Source organism: Maniola hyperantus, chromosome 1 (assembly GCF_902806685.2).
Source record: "Maniola hyperantus chromosome 1, iAphHyp1.2, whole genome shotgun sequence".
Taxonomy (NCBI): domain Eukaryota; kingdom Metazoa; phylum Arthropoda; class Insecta; order Lepidoptera; family Nymphalidae; genus Maniola; species Maniola hyperantus.
In genome coordinates, this window is record NC_048536.1 from 1979070 (window position 1) to 1994797 (window position 15728).

Here is a 15728-nt window from a genome sequence, read left to right on the forward strand (position 1 = left end):
TCTTCGATATATAATACATTGCTATAACGACTATTATAGACTGGTAAATGAAAAATTTAAAGAATGTTAAATTCCCGAACCAGCTGTCTCTTTCTTCCATCAGCATTTCTAGAGCTATAGTCATCTGTGAAAGTTTATCCTGTAGTAACGTCATCTGGTCTATGTATTTCTGTTCTCTTTCGTTGCTTTTTCTCCTTTCTTCCGACATTTGCAGCATTGTCTTTTCAAATGACTTTTGCATTTCTTCTACTTGCTTTTTGTATCTTCTGCTCAACTCTTCGAGGTACTGACCCGACAGAGACATGTTTCTTTCTAGCGTCTGAAATTGAGAAATATAAGCGTTAATAATAAATACTATCATCGACAGCTAAGTTAAAATAAATTTAAAATTTCATAAGTCTGAATTTTTACACCTGAAGCATGAAATTTTATGAAATAAGTTCTAAACATCTAAATATATAAAAAGAAAAGGTGACTGACTGACTGATCTATCAACGCACAGCTTAAACTACTGGACGGATCGGGCTGAAATTCGGCATGCTGATCACTATCATGACGTAGGCATCCGCTAAGAAAGGGTTTTTGAAAATGCATCCCTTAAGGAGGTACAATAGGGGTCTGAAAATTGTGTAGTCCATGCGAATTAAGTCGCGGGCATAAGCTAGTTAAAAATAAATTTTCATCTTCAATTTTTTACAATATTTGTAGTTTCAGTTACACACTTATGTAAACTTTTTTTAACTAGTAGTTTCTGATATAGGTTTAGAAAAATGAATAGACTCTGGTTAATATCAGCATGTTTTGTTAAAGAAGACTTAATCGTTAAGGACATAAGTATTAAAAAATAAACTCACCTTCACTCTATTGGAGAGCCTTAAAAATACAGACTCCTTCTGTAGAGACGCCTGAGCCTGGTTTTGATTCACCGCGGCGTGAGCGCCGGCAGGAGTTGGATCCACCGCCATCTGATCTAGGTCAGATATAAAACTATCTGATTCGATCATCACTTGATCGCTTATTTCATCGCCTACACTTAGAGTATCTTTTGGTTTATCAGTGTTTATATCTTTTCCATTTTTAATTTCAATCTTTGGATTGTCTTGGTTTTCTATTTCGTTCTTCTCTTCTGATTGTTTTTCTTGAGGCATTGGATCCACTTGTGGTTCCGGCAAAAAGAATTGTTCTTCAGCACTTGCTGGAGAATTTTCTTTGTAGGAATCTTTTTTATCTTTGTCATCTTTTGGTAACTCTACAGGAGCATGCTCAAGTTTTTGTTCAGGTACAACAGTTCTATCATCAGGTTGAGCCGTTTCATTAATTTTATCATCCGTATCATTGTCTTTTATCGGCACTAACTTCAGTTCTTGTTCGGAATTAGTTTCACTATTAAGCTTCTGAGGGAAATCATCTACTGTTGTATTAGAAGTAACGTTCATTTCTGTCTCGAAACTAGTGTTTAATACTACTTTTTTCTCTTTAATCGCGAGAATGTTGCACAACGCTGCTATATATTTCGGCGGGAAGAAGGAGTTTACATACGCCGCGCGTTCTTCACCGAACTCTATAGTCTTTGTACTTTTAAAATCTAAACCATAGTTTTGACATACACTCGTACACTTTAAAGTGTCTCTTAAAAAAACTTGACGCACTAAACTGGTCAATCTGTCCGAGCTACAACTGAGTAGTTCATACACATCATTGTAAAGCGTTTCACTACAATTATCACACACTATTATATGGCTGGGTGAGCAACACTTTTTGTACATATTGTCTGTTGATGTATCATTGTGTTCACTGGAAACGTTATTAGGAACTTCTGACTTAACTAATGCTTGAGCGGCTTTCTTCATAATAGACATGACGGCATCTCGCGCGGAACCGAACAAGTTCTTTGTCGGTTCCGCTTCAGCGGCGGGTACGTCGGGGACATCTATTATCTCATCCTCCTCGTCATCTATCTGAGCGGAGTGTTGAGAGCTTTCTTTTTCTAGCACTTCGAATTCTGAAGTGCCGTAAACTTTGAATAAAGATATAGGGCAGTAGTGTTCCGAACCGTGATGTGATAACAGTTCTACCCTGATAAATTTTCCAAATATATGCGGGTACAAATCGAAACTTTGTACATCTCTTATGTCTTGCGCGGTAAACTGACCGACGCTGGCCCATTCCCGGACAGGAAATCGATCGCTAAAACCCACAGCGATATCTTTGGGCGTAGAGGAGAAAAGCTCAAAGTTTGCTATTTCGATCTTTTGTGCTTGCACAGCTTCGCAAAGCTCTACTACGAACCAAATGCGGCTGTTACAGGTGTTGAGCATATACTCGTCTCTGTTCGGAGATAAGATAGAGCTCGCCGATCCCGCCTCAGGGTTGACGGCGACGACTTTGGCACCGCATGCGGGAGAAGCATAATTTTTTGATCTTAATTTAGTGTTTTTGCTGCTGAAATTAGTATTACTATGACTAGGTTGACTTGAATGGTTCAGCACGATGTCCTTCTTTTCAGCCTCGGCTAGCTGTTTCTGCGCCCACTCCGAGAAGGAGGGTATATCTTCTTGCGGCGTTTCCGGTTTGATTGGAATGTTTTCTTCGGGTTTTTCTTCCAGTTGAGATTCTGCTATGATTTCCGCGTCTTCCGGAGCTGTGGTGGTTTGAGGTACGTCCTCTGGTTGGCTCTCTTGGAAAGGTTTCGCTTTGACTACGAGCCGAGGTTCCGTACTTGGTTTTTCGGTAACTTTTTCTTTTTCCTCATCGTCGTCGCTAGCTTCACCGTCGGCGATAGCAAAACTTGTTGTTTCATTGTGCTTTTCTGATTCGTTCGCGTACAATAGCTCTTCTGGAGTTCTTAGATCCAACTTTGCATTTTCTGCTAGCGAGATGAGTATCGGAGGCTGCCCCGTGTCAGGTAACCTGAAATAGAAAAGAACAATATGAATTTTTATGATAATAAAAATATCTGGATGCTTAGAATTTTTAACACAAAAGTTTTAAGTGAAAGTGCAAGTATCTTGATAAAGCTAACAAAATAGCTGATAAAATCAATCTGACAGAGAAATCCGTGATTTTATTATTGCCTAACGTTGCCGTTTAACGCAGTCGAGTCGATTAAATTCCAATTACTCGCCGGTAATAAATCGCTTGAACGGAAACTAGTAATAACCTAACAAATTAGGGTAAATTGAAAAATCTACATATGAAGTCAAACATAGACTTATGCGTACAAAATGACTTCTCACGCTCCATTTTAACTTTATGTGTCATTGTCATGTCAAAAGTACGATTTTAGTCCGTATTTTAAAGTGAATCGTTCTTTTGACATAACAGTTGACCTATAGAGTTAAAATATCGCATGAGAAGTCATTCTGTACGGACTATAACTAAATGGGTGTGTCTATCTGCCTCGCGAGGCATGCTCAGTCGATGTGTTTGTACGAGGCAACGCACGCCTGTAAAACCTCTTATCGAATGAACGCCATTATTTCCTTCAAATAAAATACCAAACCAAAATTCAATAACAATAAATTACATTTCCTGGGTAAAGAGAATTTATTCACTATATAAATTTCAATTATGAGAACATGTTTATATCCTGATTTAGTGCGTATTTCCTTCATATAAATAAAGCTAAATATAACTCATGTTTTGCAGCAAAATTACTATTAAAGTTGCAATAATCGTATATTTCGATTAAACTATGTTGGAATGCAAGCAAGCCGGTTTGCTTCTCCGCTTAGCTGAAACTTAGGTAGGTTTAAACTTGGTGCCTGCTTTATATTCGCCGGAATGTAAAGTAACTTTTGTTGCTAACTAGTTACTATCGGTAGTAGCCATCGATATAAATGACAAGATATGCCCAAGCGAACAATTTTTTCACGGGTTTGGAACCAAATTAATCAGCGCCACCTCTTAGATACTAATAAACGACCCGTTTGAAATCCAGACGTCACTGAGGTTGCATTGGTGCTAAATAAACATTTTAGGACCAATGAGTCGGTGACTAAAGCAACATTTTGCTTGTTCAATGGCACTGTCCTTACGAAGTAATATATATGTCAATGGTAGTAGCGATGGGCATGAATCATGATTGCGAATTTTAAATCATATGAAAAGGTTCTTCGCGTGATTTTATATCTGTGAAAGAGTCCATCTCAAATAGGTAATATGGCGCCACCGGATTTGACAAGGAAATGTGAAGTAGAGGCAAACACAGTGGATCGGAGACGGTCGCAGTGATACAGGGTATTCAAGAACCTGCATAGCCCCAAAGTTTATGAAGAAGAATAATAGGTAATATTAATCTACGACGACTGACGGAATAATTTACGGAGATGGTGGCGACTGGCGGGAAGCGGCTGGGTGAGGAAGGCTGAGGACAAGGTGTGGTGGTTCACAGACTGAACACAGACAGGGATGACCCATCTAGTGCGTAGTACCTAGATAGACTATGGTACGGGACAAGTTTAGATGACAATCGGGGTAAGAGGCGGGGGACGCCCCGTACACCCGCGCTCGCTCGCACCGGGCTAGCGCGGAGGGTGTGCGGGGCGTCCCCACCCCGATTGCACACTTCGACCTGTCACGTACTGCTTATAAGTAAGCTAGGTACAAAAAAAAATAAGTTATCGGCCAAAAACGTGGGAATTTTGAAAAACTAATCTTTCTAAAAAAAAATGCTACGTAAAAAGTAAAAACTAAATAAAAAGTTTGGTACTTTGTAGCATTATGTTTTTAGAAACTTTAATTTTTGAAAATAGCCACGTTTTTTGGAGATAACTTATAAATATTGTTTGCAGTTAACGGCTTTTTTGATATAGGACGGCAGAGTTTACATATTTACGAATAAATAATATGATATCTCAAATTGACTTGACGCGTGGAAGTTATTTAAGATATTCTGTGACAATGGAGTCCTCAAAATATGAGATCAATTGTATAACGTGACCAATTGAGACAATCATTGCGTCAATTGTGGAGATTGTACTCATGTGGGAATGTGGGCATTACACATTTCTTGCGTATTGACCCAATCAAAAGCAAATTCATTTTCATCATCGTCATAATAGGGTATCGACCAATAGACCTTTACTGCTGGATATACCTAGGTCTCTTATAGGTAGTTGCTGTTTTTCCAAAGACAACATCTAAAGCCTCGGTGAATGTCGACCTATATTTTTACATATTTGCAAACTCAGAACAAGGACTGTTAGAAGTAGCCCTATTGTGACACTTACTGTTAGAACGAGATAGCTAAATGCATTTAAGCTCTTAATAGAACGTGACAAAATGATTATGTTTTGTCCTTATCACCGTGGCCACATTTTTTTGTTTGCCAAAATGTATTTGTACGTGAGTATTTGGCAAACAACGTGAAGTGTAGAAGGAATGACATTGCACAAGTAAGAAAATCTGCTTGAGCGAGAGGGGCTGAGGGGGCCACGCTAGTTGCAAATCTGGACATATCTGTGTTTGCAAATTTTGCCAAGATCGGTCAGTGTGACTGAAACAGACTCATCGCCGAATTGGTCGGTTATTTTTTCAGTTTTTCATTTGCCGAACCTGTTGGGCTAAATAGGTCCAAGGGGCATAATCTAACACTGACAATAATAGCGTGTTTGTTTTTATGACTTCAGTACTTAACTGACATTGTTACGGTCTATTAAAAGATCGTGTGAAATGTAAGTGCGTGTTAAATTAATCGATATCTTGTTTATTGTTAAAATTCCTTTCCATATTACGAACATACCAATGCATCAATTGATTTCGACAACGGGTTATTATGACGGAAATATACTTAGGTACTACACGCCACCATACCTGACTCCACGCGACTTGCGATAATACGCGTTTGTATTCAAAATTTACAAACTGAGGGTGTTTAAATGGATAGAGACCTCCTGATGACCCATGTCGGTTGATCTGGTATCCCTCTGATAGTAAATATGTGTCATCGTCATCAACCGATAAACGTCCACTGCTGGATGTAGGTCTCTTGTAGGGACTTCCACACGCCACGGTCTTGCGCCGCCTGAATCGAGCGGCTCGACTCGTCTGATGTCGTCCGCCCACCTAGTGGGGGGTCTTCCAAACGTTGCGCCTTCCGGTGCGAGGTCGCCATTACAGCACCTTGAGACACCAACGTCTATCTGTTTTCCGGACGTTGTGCTCTGCCCATTGCCACTTCAGCTTCGCAACCCGTTGATCTATGTCGGTTACTCTAGTTCTCCTACGGATCTCCTCATTTTTGATTTGATCACGTAGAGAACCTACGACCATAGCTCTCTCCATCGCCCACTGAGTGACTCTGAGCTTTCTTTTGAGGCCCATAGTTAGCGACCATGTCTCGGATCCATATGTCATCACTGGCAACACGCACTGTTCGAAGACTTTGGTCATCAAGCACTGAAAATTTTTGGACGAGAATACATCTCGAAGCTTCCTGTAAATATGTGTAGAGTGTTATCTATAGTATCTTACGTGTAGAATATCTTGGTGAGTCCTTGGTGGCCACCGTACGACAGCAGTTGGCAGAGCAGCAGCGCCGCCAGCAGCGCCCGCGGCGGCGACATCGCGCAACCGCCGCCGCCGCATTGGCGACGTCGCGCGCCGATCACGACACACAACACACACCCCGCACTGTCCCGGCACCAGTGCGGACACACCTTTACACTTGTTTTGACGCTACAGATAAGTTTCACTATCGTACGAAGCCGAAGCACATGTAGATACACCTTTATTTCAACTTTTTGTAAAGCTAGATGATGTAGTTGGTACTAATGTCGACTGTGTCGCGCGCCTATAACAACACACAACACACACCCTGCATTCCTCCGACACAAGTGTGGACACACCTTTACACTGGTTTTGACGTTACGTGACAATGTTTCGTAATCGTTGCAGTAAGACTTCAAGCCCGAAGCACATGTAGACACACCTTTATTTCAACTTTTTTTAGAAGCTAGGTGTAAAGTGTTACAACTTGCTGTACCTAAGTACGATCTCAACTCCCTGATAATACGTGTAGAGACAACTTTATTTCAACTTTTTTTTTGCACTTTTTTCATGGTTTGCAGGTTCATAACAATTTATTATCTGTGACCGTTCGCGTTGGCGGGAAATTCGATCTTTGAATTTTTTTTATTGAATCATACTATGGAGCCTTGACTAGCCTAGTATGGTGGTCTACATTACTGGTCCCAAAAGGGATCAATAATTAATTAATTGTATAAACAACAATTAAATCTCCACGAGGCCATATCCATTTTGTTTTAATTAAACTTCTTTCTTATGTGTTTAGGGTGATACCTAGGTATTTAAAAATAGAATAATTATTGCAATACGCAATGTGCAACAATGGTCGATCGCGTTGGCGGGAAATCGTTGCATCCATCTTTGATACCCACCATATACCTACCTACATGTACAATACATATTACCACCTGGAATTCATAGTCAAGATCGTTTAGAGGACCATCCAGACGACATGTGCCTGAATTACATGCAATGCATTAAGGTTGAATATGACACAGGAATGGTCCCCTAAAGAAGCCCCTATCTCGACTATGAATTCCAGCGTAAGTAGGTAGGTACTACTTAATCATACAAGTTATACATTTTATAAAACACGCGGGCAAATAAGTGACTTTTTAATCAGTTTATAAACATGGTCTTTATGCAACAACAAACATGCGTAGATGTTTAATGATACATTTTATCAAAGGAAAAAAATATTTATTTAACCGCGTTATCTAGTCTGACTCTGATACATTGTAGAAGATAGTAGATAGTAGATACCTAACGTGAAATGTAGTGAGAAGGGAAGCACCTGTGGGCTGACGCATAGGTAGGTACAGAGGGAGCAAGGAATATACTACTCTCTAACGAGAGAGACAAAGTGGAGTAGAGTTGAGTCTATTTGATATTATAAAACCGGCCAAGTGCGAGTCAGGCTCGCGCAATGAGGGTTCCGTACTACAGTCGTATTTTTTCGACATTTTGCACGATAATTCAAAAACTATGATGCATAAAAATAAATAAAAATCTGTTTTAGAATGTACAGGTGAAGACCTTTCATATGATACCCCACTTGATATAGTCACTCACTTCGAAAGTTGAAAATACTAATTATTAGTTCATGACCACAATTTAATATTTTTTGTGTGATCCAACTCTAAGTTCACGGTTTTCAGATTTTTCCCCAAATGTCAGCTATAAGATCTACCTACCTGCCAAATTTCATGATTCTAGGTCAACGGGAAGTACCCTGTAGGTTTCTTGACAGACAGACAACAAAGTGATCCTATAAGGGTTCCGTTTTTCCTTTTGAGGTACGGAACCCTAAAAACTAAGTGAAGATAAATTCGTACGCTTATATGTGTAAAATCAATGTACAGTAGCCGGCAGGAAATAGACATCGACTATTAGAAAGAGGTTTCGACTTCGTAAAGCGTTGTCTCTGTCACTCATACCTGTGTGACGTTTTGTCGGTCTCAACGACAGAGACAACGCTCTACGAAAACGCTAACTCTTTCTAAAGGTTGATGGACAATTTTTTCTGCCGGCTACTGTAGGTTGTCTTTATAACACAGCAGACCCCCACTAGAATATGGGATTTCCAGAACTTCACCGGAGCGCGAAGCCTTATTTATTGCAACAAATGTCGATGAAACTTGACCAAGGAAAATGGACACTAATTGGATGATGTAATGATCTCAACAGATCACCGGGACAACGGCAATGGAATGCAAAGATCCATAGAAACTGATAGTGTCGATGTCGCAACAAATTAACATACTAGATGAGATTGCTATGCAGCGATAAGGCCGCCAAATTGATCTTTTACCTAACTTGGTTTATTATTTTATTCCCGTATTGTTTCTGTGGTGTATGTAGGAACATTTTAGATACCAGCTTATGCTCGCGACGTCGTCCGCGTGGACTACACAAATTTCGAACCCCTATTTCACCCCCTTAGGGGTTGAATTTTCAAAAATCTTGTCTTACCGGATACCTACGTCATAATAGCTATCTGCAATTTCAGCCCGATCCGTCCAGTAGTTTGAGCTGTGTGTTGATAGATCAGTCCTATTATATAGATAGATAGATAGAAATACTTTATTGCACACAAAAATATTACATAACTATTACAAAAAAACTAAAACTAAAAAATAATTGTATGCAAAGGCGGCCTTATTGCTCACAGCAATCTCTACCAGGCAACCTTTGGAGAAAGGAGAAACTAGGTGTGTAGGATAGTACTTACACGCAATACAGAAAAATGAAGTAGTATAATATTATATAATATAATTAACTATTTCAGTAATACATACATAACTATCATACATATACATAACTATTATAAATATCAATATATATACAATCCATAATAGAAATACATATATATATATATATATATATAACTACATACCTACATATATTATAAAAGACATACATATAATACCTATGATCGAATAAATTGACTATTATGGCATCGATAAGTATAGTTCTTTAAGACGATTTTTGAATATGGGCAAGGATTTCGAATCCCGGATATTTTTGGGCAGAGCATTCCACAGTTGTACAACATATACTGTAAAAGATTTCCCGTAGAATTTTGTGCAGCTACGTGGGGTTTGGAGTTTGTTATCTGTGGATGAGCGTAAATTCCTGTCGCGATAGGCAGCACCAAGAAAAGTGAAGCGATCTTTAAGGTACGAAGGAGTGTGGGGAGCATAGAGGATAGAGAAGAGTAAGGTGAGTGCGTGGAAATCCCGACGCCGTCTAATTGTCAACCATTTAAGGCGCGTACGGTATTCGGTGATGTGGTCAAATTTCCTTAGTCCATAAATAAATCGAATGCAAAGGTTTTGCAACCGCTCCAACTTGTTTAGTAGCTCCTCATTCAGATCTGTGTAGCTGCTGTCGGCATAGTCCAATATGGGTAAGAGCAGAGTTTCAGCCAAAGATATTTTTGTTTTGATTGGGAGGAGATTCTTCCATCTTTTAAGAGAGCCGACAGCAGCGAAGAGGCGTCTGCTTACATAATTAGTTTGCGGGATCCAGGAGAATGAGGAGTCAATAAACAAGCCGAGGTTCTTGACAGTCGCACTGAACGGTATGGTCGAATTATTCAGCACGATTGAATCAGCGGTATTGAAGTCGATCTTACAAGTTTGCCTGGGGTTACCAATGATAGCAGCCTGTGACTTACTAGCATTTAAAGTCAGACCGTGCGATTTACTCCATGTACTAATTTTACATAAGTCAGAATTAATTTTACTAATACCTGTCATAACTTCATCCGCTGGTACGGATATGTATATTTGCAGGTCATCAGCGTAAAGGTGGTAGGATGAAGAGAGGGAATGGGAGATAGAATTAATAAAAATAGCAAATAAAAGTGGCGAAAGGACACCTCCTTGAGGTACACCGGCACGAAGACAGGAAACGGAGGAAAAATTATTATCAATGCGGACACATTGCTGACGATTCCATAAATAAGAATGAAACCAGTCCACCACTTCTTGCGATATATTAACAGACTTAAGCGTGGCCAACATTATATCCAAATCAACCGAGTTAAAGGCATTACTAAAGTCTAAAAGAACAATAATTGTCACAAGTTGGTTGTCGAGGCCGTAGCGAATGTCATCACATATCTTGGTGAGCGCTGTGACAGTGCTGTGCCCTGGCCGGAAACCTGATTGGTGAGGATTAAGTAGGTTATTAAAGGATATGTAGCGGCGAAGTTGAGAGGAAACTATACGTTCAGCTACTTTAGAAAGGAAGGGAAGAATAGAAATTGGCCGATAATGAGAGAAGGACGATGGATTAGTCGTTTTGGGAACAGGAATAACATACGCTACCCGCCACGCGCTGGGAAAAGTACTAGTCGATAAGGAGTGATTAAGAATATGACTAAGTATCGGGGTCACTTGTTCCAGTACAAGCATTATCATTTTCCGGCTTACACCATCACTGCCAACTGCATCAGATTTGATTGCCAATATGTGTTTCTTGACATCATCAGGGGTAATTGAGTTAAATATAAATGGGGGGAAAACAGGAGAGGGTGCTGCACTAAAACGGACTAAGGTATCATTTTTTATTTGGCTATCCATTGGTGTTATTGTGGTAAAATACCTATTCAAATCATCCAGGTTTATATTCTTCACGGTCTGATACTGTTGCTTGCCGATCCCTAGTGAATTTAGAAACTTCCAGGTTTTCAAAGGGTTACTGTTATCAATAGACTCATGGATATAGTTACGTTGAGCATCTCGGCAAAGTTTACTGCATCGGTTCCGTAGTTTTTTGTATTTTTCGAGATGCTCTTCAGTTGGTTTTAATTTAAATTTAGCTTTAGCTGAGTTGCGTTTGGTCATAGCAATTTTTATTTCTTTAGTTAGCCAGGGAGCCGGTAGGTGTTTCAACTTGATTGGGCGCAGTGGTGCATGAGCATCGAAGATTAGTGTTAGCATAGAGTTAAATAAGTTGACCTTTTCATCTACTGTAGTTGCATCAAAAATGATATCCCAATCTATGTTATTGAGATCCTGCAGGAACCTATCATTATTAAAGTTCTTAAAGCTACGTCGCATGACAACAGTCGGCTTGGCTTTCGGTGGACGTATTTTATATGATACATATATGAGATCATGATAGGAGAAGGCTTCCGCTGACAATTGACCATGTGAGCTTACATGTTCTTTAGAGGAGACCATCATCAAATCCAGCTGAGAGGGTGCGCAATTAGGAAAGAAATGCGTGGCCAAGGATGAAAGCAACTGTAGGTTAGAACTATTAACAATATTAGTCAGCCGTTTCGCACGCGCATCCCCTTTAAGGAGACACGTGTTAAAGTCACCCAAAATTATTGTATGGTCAACTGTTGGTACATATTGTTCAAGGAGTGTTTCAAACGAATGGAAATAATTAATATGTAGAGAAGGGCTGTAATATACGCCAAGAAGTAATTTCAGTTGACCAAATAATACTTCAATGAAAATGTGTTCAGCAGTTTCTGAGTACAAACTGGGTGACTTGTCCAAAACAGTGAAGGGAATATGGCTACGAAGGTAAATCGCCACACCACCCCCACCCTTACCCGTTCGGTCATTTCGAATTAAGTGGAAACCAGGAATAGAGTAGGAGGTAGAAGGCAAGCATGGTTTAAGGAAGGTTTCAGATACTAAAATAGCATGGATGCTATTATTATTTTCAAATGAAGCCAAGAGGTCAGTAAAATGAGATGGAATACTTTGGGCATTGATATGTACCACATTGAAGTTTTTAGGAAAGGGTGATAGCGCTAAAAGAAGTTGGGTATGGAGAGATACTGAAACGCTGTGGAAACTGCCATCGGATGCATCTGATTTATCAGAAGCTGAGAAAAACTCGTCTTCAGAACTACTGTGCTCTATATCGTTATTAGCCATAATAATAGAATAAAATAAAATAATTATAAGATATACTTACTTAAAATAATACCGAGGTACTTAAAATAATAATATTAACTCAAATAAAATATAATAATAATAAGACTTAGTGTACGGGTCCTTCTAGTATTTCCTTTCGCCCGCCAGCAGCAAATTAATAGATCGCATAAAAGTAAAACATTGATTTAAGTTTAATCAGATAAAACCGTAAATAAAACACTAAATGAAGCGAGAAGCTAGGCTACCATATCGAAAAAATACCTAATAAGCTAACAAAAAATGCAACTATTAATACATGCATAATTAAGTAGGTACAACATGATAGCAAGCTGAGAGTAAAACTATCACAAATAAATTCTTAAAATTAATTACTATTTTACAATATTTACAACACTAAAATTAATCTAAGGACTATGCTACGTAAACGTACAATAGGTACATAGTTCAATGCATGCAGATTATAATCAATGAGTGTGGGTAACATTGGAAGACCGCAGGCCCTAGTTACCATAGATTAAAAGACTAGGAACGATGAACGATGGATTCAGCTGTCAAGTGTCAGTCATAAAATGTCAGTGCCATTTTGATGTTTGTTTATTTTGCAAACAGAAGTTTGAAGTTTAGAGTTTAGATAACTAATTTAACTTTTAGTACCCACAACTACATTAAAGTGACGGCGTGTGAATTAATAGCAGAAAGACACAGATGATTTAATACCTACTGATAGTACAAGTATGCAGTTGCTATACATGGTTTGCAAGCGTCATAAGTCTACAAAACTACAACAAATAATGCCAGAGCACAAGAAGGAGACTTTGCCTTACTTCCTAGCGTTCCTTTTTGTCCTCGCGGCTTCATTCACTAATGGCTTATCGACCTTTGGGACTTGAGTGGTTAGAGCACTAGAAGTGGCCGCTGTCTGGCTATCACTGCGCGTTTGGATGGCGCTAACCTCTGCCTTGGAGGTCACCCGATGTCGTTTCCCGTCATGGCCGATAACTATAATGAGTCCGTCCCTCGTCCAGCACTTTGAAACGCCAAACTTTTGCCTCGCAGCCATGAAGGCATCGTGACGGTCTTTAGTTAAAAATTCAGATAGGGTTATGCCTGTATTCTTGAGAGCCGTTTTGGCGTACCAGACCTGATTCTTTGTTGGCAGGTCCCGGAATTTTAGAAGTATAGCCCGGGGCCTGTCTTCCTTGGGCTGACCCAGGCGCTGACAGCGGCTCAGAACATCTTCCTTAAGGTCGGGTAACTTTAAATGTTGGGACAACGATGTACTCACTGTAGCTGCCAAATTACTGTCGGTGCCTTCAGGGATGCCATGGACCAGCAACATCTTGCGCCTACTCCGCATCTCCATCTGATCTGTTTGTTTGGCCAACATTTCTACTTGCTGCTGGAGTCCAGCAAGCGCAGATAACACAAATGTACGGAAAGTGTTGAACTGACCAGATATATTAGAAGCGGGGCTGGATGCTGGAATTGCTCCCTGCAGACTCTTCTGGAATTCTGCCATTTGATTGTTGAAATGCTCCGTCATTGATTGGATTGAAACTTGTAGGGCCTCCATAGTGATGTTAATTATGGTGACTGTGCTTTTGTGATATATTATCTAATTAATTTGTCAATTCTGGTGCCAAGTGTGGATTTTCTGATTGGAGCTAGGGCTGGCAGGTAAGAGAACACTAATACATGTTTGAAATTCAATAAATAACTAATTTAAACAAAATAAACACGAGAGCCGAAAAAAACGCGTGCACACTTTTCAGTGCCTACCCTCGAAAAAAAAAAATCCTATTATACCTAATCCTATCCTATACCACCATATAGAATATACCAGTCCTATTATACCTAAAAGATGCCTAGATAATTGCATGAAAGTTTTACTCCTCGATAAAGTAAATACGCAACACATTTCCGCGATAGAAAAGAAAGCTTGTACGTACTTACCTCCTCCGTTATCTAATAATGCTAATGAAGATAGAAAAGTTCAATCCTCTCTAGTCTCAATAAAGAGTTTAAAGCCCGCGATCTCTGCTAGATATATTTATTTAAAGCCATGTATTCACTGAGAAATAATGTTTCGGATACACAGTTTCTAAAACATCACGTAGATGTTTTCGGGAAAAATGTTTCTGAAAAATTCAGGAAAAGATCATGAACAATTTTTTTTTGGAAAAAAAATACAATGTATTTTTACAACACTTGCTCTTTTCAACTCTGACAAGGCTTTTTTTAAATATTATACTCTTGCTTTTTATTTTAAAAAAAAGTCTGTAGATAGGTATATATCAGTCACGTAGATATATACCTATCTACAGGCTACTGTCCTAACACAAGAAAATTTTGTGAAATCGCCACTAAAAATATGGCATCGAAACTCACGAAAACCATCAAAGTTTTCGCAATTTGCACTGGTTTAAGGGGACAGACTAATTTGGTTGAGTTTTGAAATCAATTTACCTAATCTCACTCATCATCATCATCATCATCAACCAATAGACGTCCACTGCTGGACATAGGTCTCTTGTAGGGACTTCCACACGAATCTCACTCAACAACCAAAAAAAAAAATTCGAAAAGAACTTCAGTAACCATTGATTCTTATTTCCTTACTAATAACATAAATGCAAAAGTGTGTCTGTCTGTCTGTTTGCTAGCTTTTCACGGCCCATCTGTTCAACCGAATTTTGATGAAATTTGATACAAAGATTTTGCATCACGGGGAAGGACATAGGCTACTTTTTATCCCGGAAAATCAAAGCGTTCCCACGGGATTTTTAAAAACCTAAACCCACGCGGACAAATGCGGACATCAGCTAGTAATCTATTATTCGCTCTGTTATCAGTCTGTTATTCGCGTTGGCAGAGACACGAGTTTTAGTACTCGGCACAAGACTCTATGTAAGTCCTCGCGGACGAAGTCGCGGATATCATCTAGTATATGAATGAAGGATTCATTAGTAGGTAGGCGTATTGATTGCCTCATTTACGTAACAAAGTGTAATTTTACGCGACGCCGGCTCTTGTAATTGCGGAGCCAATAAACCCGCGAGTCGCGACGATCGATCATTATCGATACATTACACCACGTGCAATCATTTTTATAGTATTTCAAATTTTCAATCAGCCTGTTTGCGTCCACTGATGGACATAGGCCTTCCCAAGAGGGCGCTACCACACACGATCCTCTGCCTTCTTTATCCACCCACTTCCCGCTACCTTCTTAAGGTCGTCAGTCCAGCGGGTTGGGGGTCGTCGCACACTGCGCTTGCCGATACGCGGTCTCCA

The 15728-nt window shown here is 39.5% G+C and overlaps 1 protein-coding gene across 1 annotated transcript in view; it reads right to left on the bottom strand.

The window, feature by feature from the left end:
- Nucleotides 1-15728, bottom strand: part of LOC117986892 (SUN domain-containing ossification factor) — an 80875-nt gene that overhangs the window by 3035 nt on the left and 62112 nt on the right. Inside the window, 2 exon segments of the mRNA XM_034973860.2 lie at nt 2-319; nt 855-2910. Coding sequence (XP_034829751.2) covers nt 2-319; nt 855-2910 — 2374 coding nt within the window.